Consider the following 22,136-nt stretch of genomic DNA (forward strand, 5'->3'; position numbering starts at 1 on the left):
AAAATAACCAAAAACACACTGAAACTAGCCACAGTTAAGACTCCTTCAGGCTTTCAGCCTGCATACACCAAAGCTAAAGCCTAACCTCCAACATTTCCCCTATGAAAATAGGGATGTCCTATTCCATAATAATAATAATGATGTTATTATTTATACCCCACCCATCTGACTTGATTGCCCCAGCTACTCAGGGCAGCTTCCAACATATATTAAAGCATTTTAAAACATTAAACATTTTTTAAGAATGTCCCTTTCCAGGGCTGGCTTCAGATGTCTTCTGAAGGTTGTATAGTTGCTTATTTCCTTGGCTTGGGGGTTGCATAACTCCACACCCTCCAACATTTCTCTGATAAAAAAACATCTTAAGCAAAAATGGGACATAAACCGAGACCTCTTTTATAAATCCGGGACTGTCCCTTGAAAATAGGGACACTTGGAGGGTTTGTGAATTTGCCAGTATGGCTGCATTACCACTGCAGTTTATTCCATTTCCCCCAATGTTTTCCAAACTGTTAATTTCCACATTACATTTGAGATTCCACATGATGCAAAAGCCACTTCCAGAAAAATAATGAAATGTAGTGCAAGTTTAGCATTCATTTCCATGTTATTTGATTCCGGGGGGGGGGTCATTTCCAGCCTCCGCGGGAAATTGTGGGAGTAAAACAACAAAATTTGGGACATACTGCTCTTTTCATGAAGAAATTATGGAGGACAGAAGAAGCGCACATGCGCGAAAAGGGTGGGGAGCAGCGGCGTTGTTCAAGGTGTTTATTGTGACACACCACACCCAGTGCCAGATTTCTGTATAAGCTAAACAAGCTATAGCTTAGGCCCCCACTCTCTTGGGGGCCCCAAAAAAAATTAAAGGAAAAAATCCTGGATGTACATTTCCAAAATATAAGATTAAAAAACTAATAAAATAAAACCTACATAGAGCAAATGGCTTTAGATACCTATTAGGTGCATAAATTACCATATAGCATATATTCAACACAAAAAAGAGTGACAATTTGTTGTTGACAAAGGACAGCTGGACATATAAAGGGCCCCATTACCTTCAGTAGCTTAGGGCCTCATCAAACTTAAATCCGGCCCTGACCACACCCACTAGGTATGAATTAAATTTAGTGCAAAATGCCAGTATATCCGTCAAAATGCTGCAGTTCCAGAACACAATAGCTACTGCAATGTGAAAGGAACATTCCCCAATATTCTGAATGCACCCAATATAACTGAAGTCCACCTCACAGTAGCAAGAATCTGGAAGCTCCCTAAATGTGCACTGCACTGTAATCGGAGAGCCATGTTTTTGGTACCCAAATCACAGCCATGTTCACGGCCACTGGCTCTTATCCCCTTCCCTTACACAACTGTTTTAGAGAACTTAGTGAGGAATCGTTCATTATTATGTAAAGAACATTCAAGCTATTCTGGAGGTTTGTGGGGAAAATAAGGAATTGAGACATGAGAATATAAATTCTTTGTGGCACATTTGGGCTTACGTAAGGTGTTTTTTATGAATCCTCTGATAGGAACTGAGTATTTTTATGAAGACCTTTATAAAGAATTACACCAGCTGCAGGCCGGTTGTTTATATAGGTTGGAGGCTTTATTTTTATCTGCAATTTAACTCCCCCCCCCCTCTTTTTTATGGTAATTTGAATTCTGTACTCCAGTTGATGCAATGACCATGTTACTAGCTTCATAAAATATGAAAATGAAAATATCTGGCAAGCCATTTCATCCATTTCTATAGAGTGTCCAACGATGTTTGTATAATAATAATAATAATAATAATAATAATAATAATAATAATAAATTTTATTTATATCCCGCCCTCCCCAGCCGAAGCCGGGCTCAGGGCGGCTAACAACAATAAAACAGTACAAAGGTACAACATAAACAACATTCTAAAATCATTCATTATAAAAATTAATTAATTCAAGCCACTAGCAACCATTGGGCCAGAGCTCTGTGAAGATTGCCGAGGGAGGGAGTCAGGCTGTGCCCTGGCCAAAGGCCTGGTGGAACAGCTCTGTCTTGCAGGCCCTGCGGAAGGATGTCAAGTCCCGCAGGGCCCTGGTCTCTTGTGACAGAGTGTTCCACCAGATCGGAGCCACAGCCGAAAAAGCCCTGGCTCTAGTTGAGGCCAGCCTAACTTCTCTGTGGCCTGGGACCTTCAAGATGTTTTTATTTGAAGACCGTAGGTTTCTCTGTGGGGCATACCAGGAGAGGCGGTCCCGTAGGTACGAGGGTCCTAGGCCATATAGGGCTTTAAAGGTTAAAACCAGCACCTTAAACCTGATCCTGTACTCCACCGGGAGCCAGTGCAGCTGGTATAGCACCGGGTGAATGTGATCTCGCAGCGAAGACCTCGTAAGGAGTCTCGCTGCAGCATTCTGCACCCGCTGGAGTTTCTGGGTCAGTCTCAAGGGCAGCCCCACGTAGAGCGAGTTACAATAATCCAGTCTGGAGGTGACCGTCGCGTGGATCACAGTGGCTAGGTAATACTTCCTATATTGTTTTATGGCCTGATTCACTGAGTATAGACATGTATTGGCACGAGGTTGGGGAGAGCAGAGGCTTTTGCCCTCATACTAAGACAAGCTCAGCCATAGCTGTCAACATTTCCCTTCTTTTAAGGGAAATTCCCTTATTCCGAAAAGGATTCCTCACAAGAAAAGGGAAAAGTTGAAAGCTATGAGCTCAGCATCAGAAGCCACTGTGGTGGGGTAGTCAAAAGTAAACAAATCTCACAGATAAGTTAGCATTCCATTAAATAAGGATCATGAAATAGGGAGGAGGGATATTCAAGTCCAGTGAACCTGCAAGAGATTTGACCATTTCCCGAAACGTGAAAGCATTTCTCCAACAAACATCCAATACCGAAAGAGAGAGAGAAAGTCTTTGCAGGGAGTGAAGCAACTTCTCTTAGATGCAACTTAAAGCAGTAGGAAAGATATAGAAAATATGGCGACACCCAGGTCTTCCTTATCTCCTGTTATATATCCTTGGTCCTACAGATTGCCCATATTTCATGCAATAATTCTGAAACCAAACACAGCCTTCCTCACAAACTCTTGTCTGGTTCTCCTAGAGGCAATATATTAACATTTGATATAAACATTGCAGAGGCCTGCTGGTTTGGACTGCAGTCTATCCATCCCTGCAAGTTTTTGATTTATAGAATATAGAAATATTTTATTGTCACTGTACCACTTGTTTACAGTGAGATTAAATGAGGCCCCCCCCCAATCTCTCAGCCCTTGTTACACTCTTGTGTGCTGTCGTACGACCACCAACCCAAACGTCAGGTGCAATGTTGCTGTCTTCCATTCAGCAGCCTCACGGCCCACAGGTAGAAACTGTTCTTTAACCTGTTATCATGCTTCTATATCTCCTGCCCAAGGGCAGGAGATTAAAAAGGTGCTGGCCAGGATGTGAGTCATCCCTAAGAATGTTCCTCACTCTTTTGAAGCAACGATCTCCTGCGATCACATCTAGCGGACTCAGGGGACAGCGCATGATATCATGTGCTGTCTTCACCACGCTCTGTAGGGACTTTCTGTCCATGGTTGTCAAACCAGCGTACCACACCGTAATATGGTATGAGAAAACACTTTCTATCGTGGACCGATAGAAGGAAATCATCAGTTGCTGTCTGAATGAAGACTCCATGTTTATGCAACAACTATCCAGAAGAAGGAAGGTCACCATAGATCTCCACTCTAAAAAGAAAATAAGGGGTGACAACATCTGCTTTTGAACAAGAATCTTAAGAGTGTTTGAAGGCATCTGCTATTGTTAGGAATGGTGGGATGGATTTGTTTTGTTCTTATTTTCATGTCATCTAATTCACATTTCCCAAACGAATAAGTGACCTGAAACAGATAATCCTTTGAAATTTGCACTTCTCTGAACTTTGCGGCACTGTTCTCCAACCGAAAAAGGGGGGTGGGGAGAAAGAATGCATACAAAACAAAGTGTAATTCAGGAGCACAAAAAATATATATATTAATGGAAAAAGGGGGGTGGCGAGAAAGAATGCATACAAAACAAAGTGTAATTCAGGAGCACAAAAAATATATATATTAATGGAAAGAGCATAGATAAATACATTACGTTCAGGAAAATTGCTTCCAGAATTGCATACTAGGTAAAATATGCAGTCACAAATTGTTGTGAAAAAGAGGCAAACAGATATTAAGATTTGCAAAAAAAGAAACTGAAAGTTTATTCAGCCCTAGCTATCATAGGGAACACTAAGGGTCCCATAGCAAAATTGTGGGAATCACCAACAGAAACAAGTGGAGAAACTAAGTCTGTAAACCTGCCTTTTTGTGCTATAGTGTTTGCTCTGTAACACTGAAGAGCAGGGGTAGGCAACCTAAGGCCCGGGGGCCGGATGCGGCCCAATCGCCTTCTCAATCCGGCCCATGGACGGTCCAGGAATCAGTGTGTTTTTACATGAGTAGAATGTGTTGTTTTATTTGAAATGCATCTCTGGGTTATTTCTGGGGCCTGCCTGGTGTTTTTACATGAGTACAATGTGTGCTTTTATTTAAAATGCTTCTCTGGGTTGTTTGTGGGGCACAGGAATTCATTCTTCTTCTTTTTCAAAATATAGTCCAGCCCCCACAAGGTCTGAGGGACAGTGGACCGGCCCCCTGCTGAAAGATTGCTGACCCCTGCTGAAGAGTCACTGAGCAAAACAAAAAAGCCATGGATCTCCCATGTTGTTGCTGCTGCTGTTTAATATAAGAACGATAACAAAAAGAGAGTGATTTCCAAGTGCAAATAATACATCATCTATAGCAGTGTTCCCCAACCTTGGGCCTCCAGCTGTTTTTGGACTACAACTCCCATCATCCCTCACTAGCAAGGCCAGTGGTCAAGGATGATGGGAATTGTAGTCCAAAAACAGCTGGAGGCCCAAGGTTGGGGAACACTGATCTATAGCATTTGATCTTCAGTGACCATGATTATCAACACTTAAAAGGGTCTGTGTAAGCGCAAGTCCCTTACCTTTAAAGTGATGATGGTTATTTGATATGTGTTGATAACAATCCTATAATAATTATGAGGAAAGCAATTACAACAAATGCCCTTAAAGTGCGCTGCTTTTGTGCAATTTAATCCTACAGGTTCAATAACGGACCTTTAAGCCTCGCTGATAACCTCACTCTCTTCTTTCTCTCACTCAGTCAGTGTCACTGATTCAAATGCAGCCTGTGAGACAAAGTATTTTTCTTCTTTGCAACTCAAAGTTTTGTCCTTTGCCCAGTTTGCCCAGAATGGAGGGGGGGAACCTGTTATGTTGGGCAAGCATTTTGAAGTAGTAGCTCTGACGCTGAGAACAGTAGATCTGAAATATCTTTAAAAGCTACTTACAGGCTGTGGATAGCTTGAGGGCTCTTGCATTCTTACGTTGTGTTTTTCACATGTGACTTTTTGCAACTGTAAAACTTGCACTGGACCGAATGCCATTGCAATTACAGCTACCTATCATCAGCTTTCCATCCCAAATTATTTTTTTTTAATTATTATTATTATTATTATTATTATTATTATTATTATTATTATTTACCCCGCCCATCTAGCTGGGTTTCCCCAGCCATTGAATATTAAAAACACAATACAGCATTAAACATGAAAAACTTCCCTAAACAGGGCTGCCTTCAGATGTCTTTTAAAAGTAGGACACCATATTTTTCGCTCTATAGGACGCACCCGACCATAAAACGCACCTAGTTTTAGATGGGGAGAACAAGAAAAAAAAAAATCTCTCCCTCTCTGCACAGCGCCCCTTCAGTAAAGCGGCAGGAGATATGGAGCCCCTTCTATTTCTCCTCCCGCTTCGCTGAAGGGGCGCTGCGCAGAGAGGGAAAGCTGCGCAGCGCCTCTCCAGCAAAGCGAAGCCAGGAGAGCAAGAGTGGTCGGTGTGCACCAATCCCTTTTGCTCTCCTAGCTTCAGCGAAAGCAATGCGAAGCCTCCAGAGCGCAGTGGGACCTCCCGCTCTCCAGGCTTCAGCGAAAGCAACGCGAAGCCATGAAGCCTGCATTCGCTCCATAAGATGCACACGCATTTCCCCTTAATTTTTGGAGGGGGAAAAGTGCGTCTTATAGGTTGCTGGGTGTGCCTATCAATTACATCACACTCTACATTGAATGTATTCTTTAAGTGCCACCTCAACAAAATCCCTTTTAATTCCTCTAGATTATCCCCCAAAACAGCATCTTTCATATAATGTTCTTATCCAGCATAAAATCCAGTTATAGTGTGTTCCTGTGCATGTTTACTCAGAAGTCTCATTTTTAATGAGGATTACTCCTAGAAAAGTGTTTATAGACAGTACATTCCTCTACACATCTACTCAGAATAAGAAGTGAGCTCCATAGGATTTACTTCTAATTAAGCTGCAATCTGCAGCCGATGACAGGGTGGGGTTGTGCCACTTGCCTGACCTTTGTCTGTCTGAGTTGATCCCTTGTAGCTGAGTAAGATTGTCTTCCATAAACAAGGTTTTAACAGGGAGTCTGTAAGTGACTGTGGAGGCAAATTATGGATCTGCACGTCCTTCCACAGTGGGGACATAGGTTTCGGGGTGGGAGTTGATCACAGTGAGGGTTTGCCAAATGTGCCTTCCTCTTAGCACGCTGATTGATTGATTGATTGATTGATTGATTGATATTTATTACGGCCATTGGCCCGTCACACGGCAGTTTCCCACCAACATATATATAATAATAATAATAATAATAATAATAATAATAATAATAATAATAATAATAATAATTTATTATTTATACCCCGCCCATCTGGCTGGGCCTCCCCAGCCACTCTGGGCGGCTTCCATAAAAACCAAAAATACAGTAAAATATCACACGTTAAAAACTTCCCTGAACAGGGCTGCCTTAAGATGTCTCCTGAATGTCAGGTAGTTGTTTATCGCTTTGACATCTGCTGGAAGGGCGTTCCACAGGGCGGGCGCCACTACCGAGAAGGCCCTCTGCCTGGTTCCCTGTAGCTTTGCTTCTCGCAATGAGGGAACCGCCAGAAGGCCCTCGGCGCTGGACCTCAGCGTCCGGGCAGAATGATGGGGGTGGAGACGCTCCTTCAGGTATACTGGACCGAGGCCGTTTAGGGCTTTAAAGGTCAGCACCAACACTTTGAATTGTGCTCGGAAACGTACTGGGAGCCAATGCAGGTCTTTCAAGACTGGTGTTATATGGTCTCGGCGGCCGCTCCCAGTCACCAGTCTAGCTGCCGCATTCTGGATTAGTTGTAGTTTCCGACTCACCTTCAAAGGTAGCCCCACGTAGAGTGCATTGCAGTAGTCCAGGCGGGAGATAACCAGAGCATGCACCACTCTGGCGAGACAGTCCGCAGGCAGATAGGGTCTCAGCCTACGTACCAGATGGAGCTGGTAAACAGCTGCCCTGGACACAGATTTGACCTGTGCCTCCATGGACAGCTGTGAGTCCAAAATGACTCCCAGGCTGCGCACCTGGTCCTTCAGGGGCACAGTTACCCCATTCAGGACCAGGGAATCCTCCACACCTGCCCGCCTCCTGTCCCCCAAAAACAGTACTTCTGTCTTGTCAGGATTCAACCTCAATCTGTTAGCCGCCATCCATCCTCCAAATTTAAAACAGCTAAAAACTTACAAAAACAGACAAGAACCAAAGCAAAATAAGCAAAAGACCAACAACATACATTACAATAAATTTGCAACATAAACATCGCCCTCTGCTCATAAATTAATAAAAGACATCAGTGGTGATATCACCTAGTTACATCCTAAAACATATATCATGGTTTAAAAGGGTTATCCGAGCCGCAGAGGAGTCCGTTTTTCTTCTTTAGGGATAGGACGCTGATCAATGAGGGTCTCCATTCACAGAGGGCTTGCTTACCATATTTTTTAAAAGTGAAGTCATGCACATTGGGTTGTATTCAAAGTAGCACTTAGGAGAATGTTCCATTGGCGCAAGGATTTCCCCTTGCACAACAAAAGGTTCTCCCCCTCTGTGGGTCCTATGTTCTCCCTAGAGCTGTTCAGAGGGTTCCCCAAACCCTCTGCAGCAGATCTAGGGGCAGTATGGGATGGACTCAAGGGGGAGGAGTGGGCATGTCCAGTTGTGCAAGTAGAACAGTTGTGCAGTTATTTTTGTTGAATACTTTTAATTTACATCTTAAAAGCCCCCTTCCTGTAAGTCCACTATTACCATATTTTTCGCCCTATAAGACGCACTTTTCCCCCTCCAAAAATGAAGGGGAAATGTGTGTGCGTCCTATGGGGCGAATGCAGGCTTTCGCTGAAGCCTGGAGAGTGAGGGGGGTCGGTGCGCACCGACCCCTCTCGCTCTCCAGGCTTCAGGAAGCTATCCACTAGCTGTGGGAGACCCAGCTCTCCCAGGGCTAGCGGAGAGCTTGCCTGCACCCAGAAGCTTGGGGCGCACTGAGTTCCGCACGCCCCAAGCTTCGGGATTAGCGCAGCGCACCTGGGGGGGAAATAAAAAAACATTTCCTTTATTTTCCCCAAAAAAAACTAAGTGCGTCCTATGGGCCGGTGCGTCCTATGGGGCGAAAAATACGGTACTCAAAATTCCTTAACTGCACCAATGCTGGATACGTGGCTACTGGTTTCAGAAGCAGCCCTGTATGTCTTCTTGGTGACTGATCATGTTCTAGTTCTGCTTTGTATTGCAAATCACACACACACACATCAAAAGAGCAGAGAATTGATGTCAGAAGGTTCACTGGGCCCTAACAATCATTTCATACAAAAATTCTTGTTGAGCTTTTACATTCTGTCTATATTTTGCTTTGCTTCCTCGTCACACATCAGATCCAGTTAAGAGCCTTGCTGTGTCTATACTGTGGGGTGCCTAAAGACTAAAAATTACAGTTCTATATTCATGAAGACCTACAGTAAATCAATTGCCCTGAAGACTCTTCCCCAAATTCCCTCATTTGCTTGAAATACCTGTCTTTGCTGAGCAGGTTTTCCCCCTTTATTTTCAATTTTCCCGTCTATAATGCCATTGACTTTGATGGACAAATGAAATATGAGAGGCTGTGACAGATTTGACAGGACATGTCTTAAGCCTGGATAAATTACAGCTACACGAGAACTAAACTGCACTTTCACTGAGAAAAATCTGAGATAAGAATTATAGCAAATCAAAGATGTTGATGACTTTGATGTCTACATCAGGTAACTGAATCCACCTTTTCTCTTGGTGAACTCCCAGTTCTCTGCCCATTTTCTTCACATTTTAGACTGTTTAAACACAACAAGGCAGAAATTAAAAGTCTTCACCTTTGACTCCTTTGCAGTCTAATTCTATGCATCTCCCCAGAACTAATCCCCATTAAGTTAAATGGGGTTTACTCCCGGGTAAAGGGATGCAGGTGGCGCTGTGGGTTAAACCACAGAGCCTAGGACTTGCAGATCAGAAGGTCGGAGGTTCGAATCCCCACAACGGGGTGAGCTCCCGTTGCTCTGTCCCTGCTCCTGCCCACCTAACAGTTCGAAAGCGCGTCAAAGTGCAAGGAGATCAATAGGTACCGCTCCAGCGGGAAGGTAAATGGCATTTCCGTGCACTGCTCTGGTTCGCCAGAAGCGGCTTAGTCATGCTGGCCACATGACCCAGAAGCTGTATGCCAGCTCCCTCGGCCAATAAAGCGAGATGAGCACCACAACCCCAGAGTCGTCTGTGATTGGACCTAATGGTCAGGGGTCCCTTTACCTTTACCTTTACCTTACTCCCAGGTAAGTGTGCATTGGATTCACTCGCAGAATGTTGCCCTCTTCTCCCATTTATTATATTCCTCTTTCTGTTGCCTGCTTAAATTTCCATTATTGGGAAATATGAAATGCCAGTCTCCTTTTGTTAATTCCTTTCAAAGAATATGCACAAATTTGAATCACATGTTTGTATTTCTTTGGTGGAAATCAGGAAAAGGAAGATGTTGTACATTTTTAGGTGCTTGCTACAAGTCACCTTGAGTTGGAACATAATAACCAAACTCAGCGGGGAGTGCAACAAAATGTTACAGCGCAGAGTGTTCAGGAATCCAGCAAGCCTCCAACATACAGTGGTACCTCGGTTTACATACGCTTCAGGTTACATACACTTCAGGTTACATATGCTTCAGGTTACATACGCTTCAGGTTACAGACTCCACTAACCCAGAAATAGTGCTTCAGGTTAAGAACTTTGCTTCGGGATGAGAACAGAAATCTTGCTCCGGTGGCGCGGCAGCAGCAGGAGGCCCCATTAGCTAAAGTGGTGCTTCAGGTTAAGAACAGTTTCAGGTTAAGAACGGACCTCCAGAACGAATTAAGTACTTAACCCGAGGTACCACTGAACTTCTCCATAATCCGTTCCATTCTTTCCCATCAGTTTTCCATCTAACCCCCCCAAAACACACATGCAATACTTCATCAGCACCCCATGCTCATTGCATTCAGCTTGCTCAGTTCTCATTAGGCTGATTTCCCCCCTAAGGTTCTTATATGTATATGAAAACTTTGCCGTTCATCCCATTATTCAGATAGCTCATCCTTTTGCATGATTGGTGCCATTTTGGCTACATAAAGCTTCACCACTGCGGAATGAGCTTACTGTTTATTATCTTATATACAGACAATCTTGGAGATTCATTTGTTTAATTGGAGGACTTGCTCCCGTTCTTGCATTGCTGGGGGGCAGCGAGGAGAGTTCACTAGCAGGTCATGTAACCGTATATCCATCAGGGTCTCGTCATTCCTTCAGCAAAGCCTTTTCCTGTCCTACCCATTATATTTGGAATGTATTTTGTGCATGACTCATCCTTAAAAGCCTAGTGAAACTTCCTTTGCATTGGTTACCTTTGAAAACCTGGTCCTTGTTTTAATTTGACCGCTGTGTGAAATCTGATATTTGAAGGAAGGGCGTGTGTGGTGTTCATTGAATTCACCCTTCTCCTCAGACCCTTCAGAAATGCTCCTGAGGGCAGGATTCTCTGAGAAAAGTTTGGTCCTAATGCCTCATGGCTCAGGAACCGTCAGTGCAGTCCTGTGTGTATTTAAATCCTTCCTGCCTTTAGGAAAGAGAGATTAAAAGCTGTTGAGTAAAATAGTGTAAACTGGCACTGGAGTATATTTCTAAGGAGAAATGTGACCAAAGTTGTTGGTGTTGCTGCTGCTGCTGCTGCTTATTCCTTACCTTCCCCTTCACTATAAGGTCCCAGGGTAGGCTTATGACAAAGTAAAAATGCAATTTTAAAAATCAGTTAAAGCAATTAACAATCACAAGAATAGGGTATCAGGATAAAGAGACGTGGCTTCAGCATAGGCTGAAAAGTGTTTCAGCTATTTGATTTTGTTATTTTATTATTGCATTTCTATTCCACTTAATACATTAAACAAATATCTCCAAGCAGTATACAAAAAACTGAAGCAACAACACAAAACTTAAAGTATTGCAAAAAGTGCAGTTACATATAGAAATGTTACGTTAATACAGGCAGAGGGCCTTCTCAGTAGTGGAACACCCTCCCATCAGATGTCAAGGAAATAAACAACTATCTGACTTTTAGAAGACATCTGAAGGCAGCCCTGTTTAGGGAAGTTCTTAATGTTTGATGTTTTATCGCTTATTATTATTATTATTATTATTATTATTATTATTCTTTTGGGAGCCACCCAGAGTGGCTGGGGAAACCCAGCCAGATGGGCAGGGTATAAATTGTTGTTGTTGTTGTTGTTGTTGTTGTTGTTGTTAAGTTACTAATATATAAATCAATATCAAATCAGTTTCCTTCTGAAACACCCTACCTCTCAGCCTCTGGGTTCTCACACAGGGTCCGACAATGCGGAAAATAACACAATTATTTACATGTTGAGCTCAGTTCTTGCAAGTTCCAGCTGGGAAAAATAGCCCTGACTATTATTATTTTAATTTTTAAGTAGGAAGAAACTGAAGTTCAGCTACCAAAAGGTTCTCTAGCTGTTTCTTTAAATATTACAACCCAGCCCACATCAAGCCAACATTTTGGTGAGATTGCCTGACTGGAATTTACTACATTCACAGTGCAGCCCTATGCAGATCTAATCAGAATTAAGCCCAACTGAGTTCCCAGGCCAGGTCAGCTTCAAGTCCACTGAAAAATCCTCCTGGAAAAAAAAGTTATTTCGCTGGTGGAGTAGAACCAGCCTGTTGCTTTAAGCTCTCTAGCTCAAATTTGCACACACTGAGAACTCTATCCCATCATTAAATGTTAAGCATGGAAACTTTGGGGTCAGTGTTGCACTATGTAAAATGGGGTGGTAGAGGGGGAAGAAAAGAAAAAGAATGAATGAGTGATCAGGGGAGCTAAGTTCACAGAAGATAATGAGAATGAAGGCTGAAGACAAGCGGACATTTTCACACAGGATGTCTGCCCTGAAAATAAACACCTAGGCCTCTGTCTACTAAGGGAATATCGCCGCATCCTGTGTTTACTTAGGGCTTTTCCAGATGTTGTGTGTTCGCCCCTGGGAATGTGCCGCTGTGACTGAGCCAGCCAGGAAATGTTCATGTTGCAGAATGGTCGTGCATTGGCACTCAAGCTGCTACTTCCAGTTTCTACAAAAGAGTAACAGTGTCTGTTTGTGGCCCTTGCCGCGGGAAAGGGGTTAGTTTGGGTGGCGTGATGGGAACCTCTTTGTTGGTGTTCATGTTGCTCAGTGCCTGCCCACACCGTTTTCAGAGTCCACTGGTGATATGAATTGGCCCTCTCTCCTTCCCCTTCGTATTTCCAGAGACTGCGTGCTATTGCTCTCCAGTGTTCAAACATGAAATACTTCTTTAAGGCACTTTCCCTTCCTATCTAGCATATCCTTCTGCAGCAATGCCATCCCTGCCATTTTCTTTTCTGTGGTGATTGTAACTTCAGTAGAAAAAAAACTGTCTCACCCCTTATAATCCTGCTTTTTGCAGGAAAGGGTCTCCTGTGGAATAGGGCCTTTGGGGTGGCAGCACCTAGCTTTTACAATTCCCTCCTATTACACATCAGACAGACACCTTCTCGAAAGCCTTTTTGGCACCAATTGAAGGCCTTCCTGTACCAAAAAGCCTTTTTTTAAAATTTTCTTATCAAAGTCTGTATCTGTATTGGACTTGAAATTGTTTGGAAATGTGTTTTATTGTTGATTTCTCTTTTACATTTACTACTACATCATATCTTCATTCCTTCCACTGAGCTGTGTGTACCAACCTAGATTCACAGGTAGCTAAAGCTTTGGTGACAGAGCCCAGAGGCGCTGGGTATAATGAAAATGGTGACCACAGCTGCTTGACCTGGAACTTCTCCTTTTACCTCCCGGCTCTTTAAAAAAGAAAAGTGATGTTCAGAAAGGGAGGTGCCATCACCAGCCATCGTGGGCCTTCCTGGTCTCCCTTCCTTTTGTCCCACCGTGCCCTGTGCTGATACCGAGCCTGTCTAAAATTGTCAGAGATGGTACTGTGGGTTTGTGACGATATCACCAGCCTCTGTGTCTCCTCCAGACCTTGACCAGCAGCCTGACTGGAACACCATTCAGGTTGATCTCTGACCCTGCTGGGGCATGAGAGCACAGCATGGAAAGAAAGTGGTATTCCATTGTATGTCTCAAGTTTCTGGATATGCACAGAAATTGCCTTGGGTTCGTCACCATTCAAATGTGAATATCCACATCAATCAAATTCCATCCTCCTCCAGTTTACTGATTTACCGATGCATGTTTCACCATTTAAGTAACCGTTCTCACAACCTTCAAAAATTTCGAAAGGGTGGGCCATTTCTTATCTGCAGGCAAATGAGTTTTATTAAACAGTGGGAAAGATGCAGGGACCTGACATTCTGTCACTAATATCTGCTTGCCTGAGATCCTGTTTTGCTTGTACTTTCTCAGAGAGATGAAAGTTTCTCCCTGAATTTTCACCACTTACTTAGCTATGGATGTGTCACAGAAACAGCCCCCTCCCAGCACTTTAAGATACTAGTGTGGTTGCAGTGCTGTTGCTACACTCATCTGCAGTAAAACGCATCTCCGTCAGAATGCTTTGGATTTCCTTGACTCAGATTTATGACTTAGCTTTTTAACACTGTTCCCAAGTTGTCTAGGAAAAGGAAAATCTTTAACAGACTTTTTCAGATTTCCACTTCAGGGAGTTAACTCGCCACCACTTTGAGTTACTTCTGAAGCCTACATTGTACAGTAGGGTGTGATGGACATATTAAAGTGGGTGCAGTTCTGCTGTGACATATAAAACCTGTTCGTGTTGTTGTTGTTTTTCATCAGTTTGAATGCTAAATTATGCTTCCGTACTTTCAGCTGCCTTGGTTGTCTTTCTCCATTTTTAGGAGTCTTATTTCACAGTCATCTGGAGAAGGTGACTAAACAGAGAGGGAGAGATGATGCAGATATGATGACATTTGAAAGTGTATAAACAAACCTGCTTTAACAAGAGCTCATCTTAACATGAGATCGACTGTTAGAAATTGCAACGAACCAGAGATCCAATGTAGTTTAGTGCTTCCAGTGTTGGACTAGGACCTGGGAGACCAGAGTTCAAATCTCTGCCTAGCCATGAAACTCACTGGGTGACCTTGGACCAGTCACAGTCTCACTGCGTAACCTACCTCTGGGGCTTGTTGTGAGGATAAAATGGGGAAGAAGAGAAACATGTCGGCTGCCATGAATGTCTCAGTGGGATATAAATGTGACAGACAAACAAATATTACAGTCTTGGTGTTTGCCTGTCCATTGTGGGTCATATCGTTTGCCTGGAAACGATGCCTTATGAGGAACGGCTAAGGGAGCTGGGCATGTTTAGCCTGGAGAAGAGGAGGTTAAGGGGTGATATGATAGCCATGTTCAAATATATAAAAGGATGTCACATAGAGGAGGGAGAAAGGTTGTTTTCTGCTGCTCCAGAGAAGCGGACACGGAGCAATGGATCCAAACTACAAGAAAGAAGATTCCACCTAAACATTAGGAAGAACTTCCTGACAGTAAGAGCTGTTCGACAGTGGAATTTGCTGCCAAGGAGTGTGGTGGAGTCTCCTACTTTGGAGGTCTTTAAGCAGAGGCTTGACAACCATATGTCAGGAGTGCTCTGATGGTGTTTCCTGCTTGGCAGGGGGTTGGACTCGATGGCCCTTGTGGTCTCTTCCAACTCTATGTTTCTATGATTCTATGATTCTATTCTATGATTCTATGATTCTATATCCAAGAACGCAGCAATTTTGCAGCTCATATGGCTCTTAGTTGAATATTTAAAGCCATCAGCTCTTAGTTCCACCTCCTAAAGGTGAGACAATGTGAGAGCAAGCACACATTTAAAGTCCCATATGAGCAAAAGCAGCAAGGGTGGTGATGGAATCAGGAAATGCCTAAGGGATCCCTGTGGCTTCTCTCCTCCCCAACTGCCCCACCTGAAAACTGGAAAGCTGTTGTTTTTTTTCTCTCCCTAAAACAAACATGGTATGAGGACTCAGTAGCTGTATTTGTGTTGAACATGAAGCAAGATAATAAAATACTACTTTCAGAAGAGACACATGATCCCTCACCATAGGTATTTTGCAGTGCCCCTGTTTTCCAGGGACGTCCCTGATTTGGAGAAGGTGTCCCAGTTTCTGATTTGATCCCGGAATGCCATTAGGTCCAGTCGTGGCCGACTCTGGGGTTGCAGTGCTCATCTCGCTTTATTGGCTGAGGGAGCCGGCGTACAGCTTCCGGGTCATGTGGCCAGCATGACAAAGCCGCTTCTGGCGAACGAGAGCAGCACATGGAAACACCGTTTACCTTCCCGCCGGAGCGGTACCTATTTATCTACTTGCACTTTGATGTGCTTTTGAACTGCTAGGTTGGCAGGAGCTGGGACCGAGCAACGGGAGCTCACCCCACCGCGGGGATTCGAACCGCCGACCTTCTGATTGGCAAGTCCTAGGTTCTGTGGTTTAACCCACAGCACCACCCACGTCCCCTCACTTTCCCTTAGGATGTCCCTATTTTCAGTGGAGAAATGTTGGAGGGTATGGAGTTATCCAACCCCCAAGATGTCTGAAGGCAATCCTGTACAGGGAAGGTTTTTTTTAATATTTAATGTTTTATTATGTTTTTATATATGTTGGAAGTTACTCAGGGTGGCTGGGGCAACCCAGTAAAATGTGTGGGGTGTAAATAGTAAATTTTTCATTATGTAATGGGATGTCCTATTTTCATTGGGAAAATGTTGGAGGGTGTGCAAGACCACAAGATTTACCTTGCTGTTGTTTTTTGTTGGAAAAGCAGAATACAGATATTAAATCGAATCAATTTGGAGAGGCTTGTTCATTCAACCCGTACCTTGCAGGTTATCCTGGCCAAGTTACAAGCATCACAAACTCCCTCAGCTCAAGGTCCAGGGATGTGAGGGGGAGAGTGTCTGAAGCAAACCTTTAATTTATCTTTAGAGACCACTGTCACGTGTGAAGCCGGAAAATCATGTTTGAGTTTGATGCATGCTTTTTATGCAAGTGGTGCTCACGTAGGACACAACGCGGAAGAGAAATGAAATGGGCGTGGGCTGTCGGACCACCTCTGGCATTTATTTCCTTGTCTAAATTCATGAAGCCATTTGCAAATATCAAACGCACACTTCCTCCCTTTAAATTTCCTTCTCTGTTTCTGAAACATCAGAGAGGAAGGAGATATCTCTTTACGAGAAAGGTCTCCAACTTTATTTTCAAATTACAAAAGGGCCCGTTTAGATCTAGATGGTACACTGCTACGCTTTACAAAAAATAAGGTAAGGCCATTTCTGTTTAAAGAAATAAAATTTGTCCAAAATTGCATATTTTTAAAAAAGAATTAAAGGCCTTTATTGTACCAGACACACCCATGATGCAATTTTGAGAACTCTATAAAGATATCAATAGGCATCGCATTGCGCAGCCTCCTGCTGAGAAGCAAGGCAGTAATGCTTTGTAAGGAACTAAGGCTTTGGTTAACCTTGGCTCTGGCAGACCTCATTAAAATAGCAGCCTGTCAGTTTCAAGTTTTAAAATATCAGGCCTGTCAGTTTTCTATTCGGTAGAACAATCTACAATTTTATTTGGGGTGTAATGTTTTGTGTGCAGCCAGGGAAACGCTTAATTCTGCAGAATATTGGCCAATGCTGCCATCTAGAGTACTTTATGGTTCTGGGTCTATGAAACGAGGAGATGAGCCAACTGTTCTTTAAGACAGCAGCAAAGACAACTCGTCAGACTCAGCACAATGAAATGGAAGGCTGGCAGGTTTGCTTACGTATTATAAAAATCAATTAAATAGCCTAGGTCTTCTTACTGAAGCTCAAATGCTGTTTTTCTGACATGTGGAAAGTCATTTCTTCCACCGTTCCAGTTGTCTGGGTTTCTACCAGAAAGGTGTGCTTTCTGCATGAAATACTGAGCAGGAATTCCTAGGATTCTGGAACATATTCTCGTTGGTAGGCCTCCCTATTGCTCCATGTGAACTGAGCAAGACCTTGAAAACCACACAAACTTGAAGGTGCATATTTCAGTAGCAGAGGGTAAGCCTCAAAGGAAATTGCCCACCATTGCTGATCATCTAACTGAGTGACTCCTGATAAGCTTCTAGGTCTTCTTATTAGGTCTTCTTCTTACTTCAGTTTATACTTCAAATATAAGCCTACTTTGACAAAGCCACTTCCGAACTGGCGAGGAGGTGGGGTTGTGGGCCCACACCCTCCCGACGCACGCGGGGGCTGGCTTGCAGCCCCCGCGAGAATGAGGGAATCCTCGGGCACATCAGCTCCCTGCCTAGCCAATCAGCTGGTCAGGGAGGCGTGGCCTGGGCTATTTATGCCCGGCGCGCCCGAGGACTCTCTTCGCCTCTCAGCTGATCAGGTTTCCCACCCTGCCCGCCCCTTAGTTTACTCTTCTGATCTTGCTATGGACTTTGGTTGGTCACCGTCAAGGGGCCTGGTAGGAATTTTTTCCACTTGGCGAATTGGCACCTGCCATTTGGTTTTTCGCCTATCTCGTAGCAAATCATAACAACTTCCCAGCATTGGCAGTTAGGCATTGGTAGGGGTATTGTTATGCAAATGAGGGGGGAAGGAAGTGCCATCACCTTCCCCCAAGGCAAAGGGTAGTCCGGTAAAGGATTCCGGGGGGCATTGCCCTGTCCGAAGCCTATGGAGGTGTGGGCCTAAGGCATGCCCCCAAGCGGTGACCCCAGGGGAGATCCTAGTTGATGTACATCAGCAGGACTCCCCCTATTGGTGGTTAACCCTTCATGCAATCGGGCTGAAACCAGTTAGCTGATAGGATCAATGCCTAAGCCAATACCGCTCAATTCCTGCAATCAATAAAGTTGTGGCCATTTTTTTGCCCATTAACCTTATATACCGTGTCCTGTGTCTTTATTTCTCAAAGGGGGAGGGGGACTTGCCACGCAATTTGAATTACAAGCGCTTTTCACCAACATTCACTTTTGGATGGATAATCACAAAGTCACATGCATAGGGAAGGCACAAAGGCAATTTAAATGTTATGTAGAAAAGGCCTTAAGGTAAATTGAGAGCATAATCCTTTACATGCCTGCTCAGAAATAAATCTGGTTGAGTTTAGTGAAGCTACTCCCAGATAAGTGGGCATAGGATTGCAGTCCCATGTGGTTTGCACCTTGTTTCAGTCTATATAGAAATTATCTTTCTATCCTTAATAGTCTCCACTATCAAGAATAATATTTGCTATTTTGTAATTCTTGAAAAGAAAAAAATATGCACATGTGCACAAACACACGCACACAGTCTGAGTCTATTCATCTTTTCTTATCTCTTTTTAACCACATGTCCTTCTTTTGTCTTTTTGATCAGGTAATTGACATTAAAGAAAAACTGAAGCTTTCCAAAAAGTTCTGGTCAACTTTACCATACAGTATCTGCAAAGAAGAAAGAGTGACAGCAGGCCTGTCCAATGAGGAGGACTGCTGGAATGGGCACACCAAAGCTAAGTAAGGGGGGGAGACCAAAAATATATATTAATATTTGCATCTGAAACTTCCATGGAACCATGCACTGTTCACTTTGTGAAGCGTTGTTTTGCAATAATGTGTTGAAGGTACACACACAGAAACATACCCTCCAACATTTCTCAAATGGAAATAGGGACATCCTGTTCCACCTCAGGGAGCTTCTCCTATGTTTGATCTCCTGCACACATAGATGTCAAATACACATCTACACCTGTCATCTTCAGCCAATTACAACCTCTCAGCTGATCCTACCTCGCAGGGTTGTTGCGTGTGTAGGTCCCCAGGCCACCCCTCAAATAACTTCACACATAACACGTAATTTTAGTTTTGGTTTTTGGGCACTATTTTGGCCACAACTTTATTAAAATACAAAATCAGTGAGTGGTTGTTTAGACATTGGTTATGACTATCTGTCCCCCCGCCTGGGACAGAACTGACATCCCGAGGTCTGCTCGGTAGCCAGTAGAAGAGAAAGTCAAACTTGGGGGTCATTTGAGCTAAGCGTCAGACCCACGCCGCTCACCCCAGCAGCTCCCCGAAAGCTTGCCTGCCTGGTCCTATAACAAGGATTCCCATAACAGGGATTGGGTGGCCCTGGTCCCATAACAGGGATTGGACGAAATCATGGCAAGCCCCAGGATTCCTTTAACGGAATTCCCTTCAGCGCAATAGGAGGGGCAGGCCCAGCCTGACCCCTCCACCACCAGCATATTATAACCAATGCCTAACCGCAACCTTACAAGTTGTGACGAATTGCTGAGTAGTAGGCAAAAACCAAATGGCACAGCCAATCACCAAATGGCAAAATTTCTACTAGGCCCCTGCTCCAAAGCAGACGACCCCATGACAGGCAAAGCAAGGTCAACCGGAAAGAGGGCGGGCGGGCGGGTGATCCGATGCACTCTGCAAAGAGAAAGAGAAACCAGAGTGCACCAATATTTAAAGACTAGGGTCCCACCCACCCAATTTGCAACATACAATTTGCCCCAGCAACCCGGTTACCCAATCATGATGCCAGGCAACAACTATTAACCTGCCTGGCAACAAGAGGCCTGGCCTGGTGGCCCACACCGCAACACGTGCTCTCATTTATTGGAGAACACGCTTTGTAAAGTAGAACTGTGAGAGGGAAGGGATCGTGTACAACACCTTCAACAGATAAATGGAATGGAATACAATTGTAGCTGTAAGCTGCCTTGAGTCCCTGTCAGGGGAAAAGGCAGGATATAATAATACTAACAACAACAACAACAACAACAACAACAAAAAATATATTTATACCCCGCCCTTCCTGGTTCAGAAAACCAAGCTCAGGGTAGCTAATAACAAATTTAAAACACTTAATTGTAATACAACATAGAAGCAGCATAAAATACAGTATAAAAGCATGAATAACAATAAAATTCAAAGATCAATTTGGGGGAAATTATTATTATTATTATTTATTTATTTATTTATTTATTTATTTATACCCCACCCATCTGGCTGGGCCTCCCCAGCCACTCTGGGCGGCTTCCATAGAAACCAAAAATACAGTAAATTATCACACATTAAAAACTTCCCTGAAGTTTAAGATGTCTTCTGAATGTCAGGTAGTTGTTTATCACTTTGACATCTGATGGGAGGGCGTTCCACAGGGCGGGCGCCACTACCGAGAAGGCCCTCTGCCTGGTTCCCTGTAGCTTTGCTTCTCGCAATGAGGGAACCGCCAGAAGGCCCTCAGCGCTGGACCTCAGCGTCCGGGCAGAATGATGGGGGTGGAGACGCTCCTTCAGGTATACTGGACCGAGGCCGTTTAGGGCTTTAAAGGTCAGCACCAACACTTTGAATTGTGCTCGGAAACGTACTGGGAGCCAATGTAGGTCTTTCAAGACCGGTGTTATATGGTCTCGGCTGCCGCTCCCAGTCACCAGTCTGGCTGCTGCGTTCTGGATTAGTTGTAGTTTCCGAGTCACCTTCAAAGGTAGCCCCACGTAGAGTGCATTGCAGTAGTCCAAGCGGGAGATAACTAGAGCATGCACCACTCTGGCGAGACAGTCTGCAGGCAGATAGGGTCTCAGCCTACGTACCAGATGGAGCTGGTAAACAGCTGCCCTGGACACAGATTTGACCTGTGCCTCCATGGACAGCTGTGAGTCCAAAATGACTCCCATCCAATAAGCATTAGATAGTCCCCAGGGCTAGCTGGCTGAATTAGTCCTACATGGGCCAGCGAGGAGGCCAGGGGAGAATTAGCTGTGGGGTCTCAGAGTGGGTGATCATTCATAAAAGGGGAGGGGGAGGGAAGAGAGGGAAAATAAAAGATCATACTCACATACCAGAGAGTAAATCCAATTGAACTCAGTGGAACTTAGTTCTGAGTAAAAATGCTAGGATTGCAATGTAAGGCTGCACAGTTTTTACCCAGTTACCTGGGAGTAAGCTCCATTGAATACAGTAGGATGTACTTATGAGTAGACAATGTAAGGCTCAATTTGCAACAAAGGAATAAAGAAGTTTTCAGAACTATATCTGGAAACCAGAGGCTAGGCACACTAGTACGCTTACCAAGCTACAAATCCCAGGATTCATTCTTAAACAGGCATGACAAACTGATATCAAACTAATTTCCATTTATGGTAGACATGCCTTAAAATAGGCCTCTTATATCACTGAGCAGGGGAAACCTCTACCCCTTTCCTAACTTAAGTTTTAGGGCAAAGGAAGCTATGTGACTCTGAAGAAGTCATCATGTCAAGACTACTTGTGATTATTAAAATCACTCCTTTCTCTACAACTGCCACTATTAATTAAGAAGAGGCCAGGCAGAGTTAATTCTAGGCCATCAATTAGCAAATAACACAGAGAAGGATTGATCTTTCTAGCCCTTTATTTGAAAGGCAGCCAGGAATGCCTCATTATCAGAGATGTAATTTTATCAGGCCATATACGACCAGGGAGCTGGGAGTGTGAAACAGCTCTTATAATGTGAATGGAACCCTAATGAACAAGTGACAATGCAATCATAGCTTTTTCTGAGCTTTTTGGTCTTTTCAGAAATACAGAGCACGATGGCCTCTGTCACCATCGGTACTCAGAAAAAGAAATGAGCAG

The 22,136-nt window shown here is 43.9% G+C and overlaps 2 protein-coding genes across 3 annotated transcripts in view; one reads left to right on the forward strand and one right to left on the reverse strand.

The window, feature by feature from the left end:
* The window catches only part of GPC6 (glypican 6), an 826,581-nt gene that overhangs the window by 797,602 nt on the left and 6,843 nt on the right, over positions 1-22,136 (forward strand). For both annotated transcript variants that reach the window (XM_082218698.1, XM_082218699.1), the window contains one exon: positions 18,886-19,022. In XM_082218698.1, coding sequence (XP_082074824.1) covers positions 18,886-19,022 — 137 coding nt within the window. The remainder of the gene's footprint in view (positions 1-18,885; positions 19,023-22,136) is intronic.
* DCT (dopachrome tautomerase) overlaps positions 1-22,136 on the reverse strand; it is a 103,238-nt gene that overhangs the window by 32,607 nt on the left and 48,495 nt on the right. The gene's annotated exons all lie outside the window — the stretch shown is intronic.

Source organism: Podarcis vaucheri (genome assembly GCF_965113315.1).
Source record: "Podarcis vaucheri genome assembly, chromosome: 4".
NCBI lineage: Eukaryota > Metazoa > Chordata > Lepidosauria > Squamata > Lacertidae > Podarcis > Podarcis vaucheri.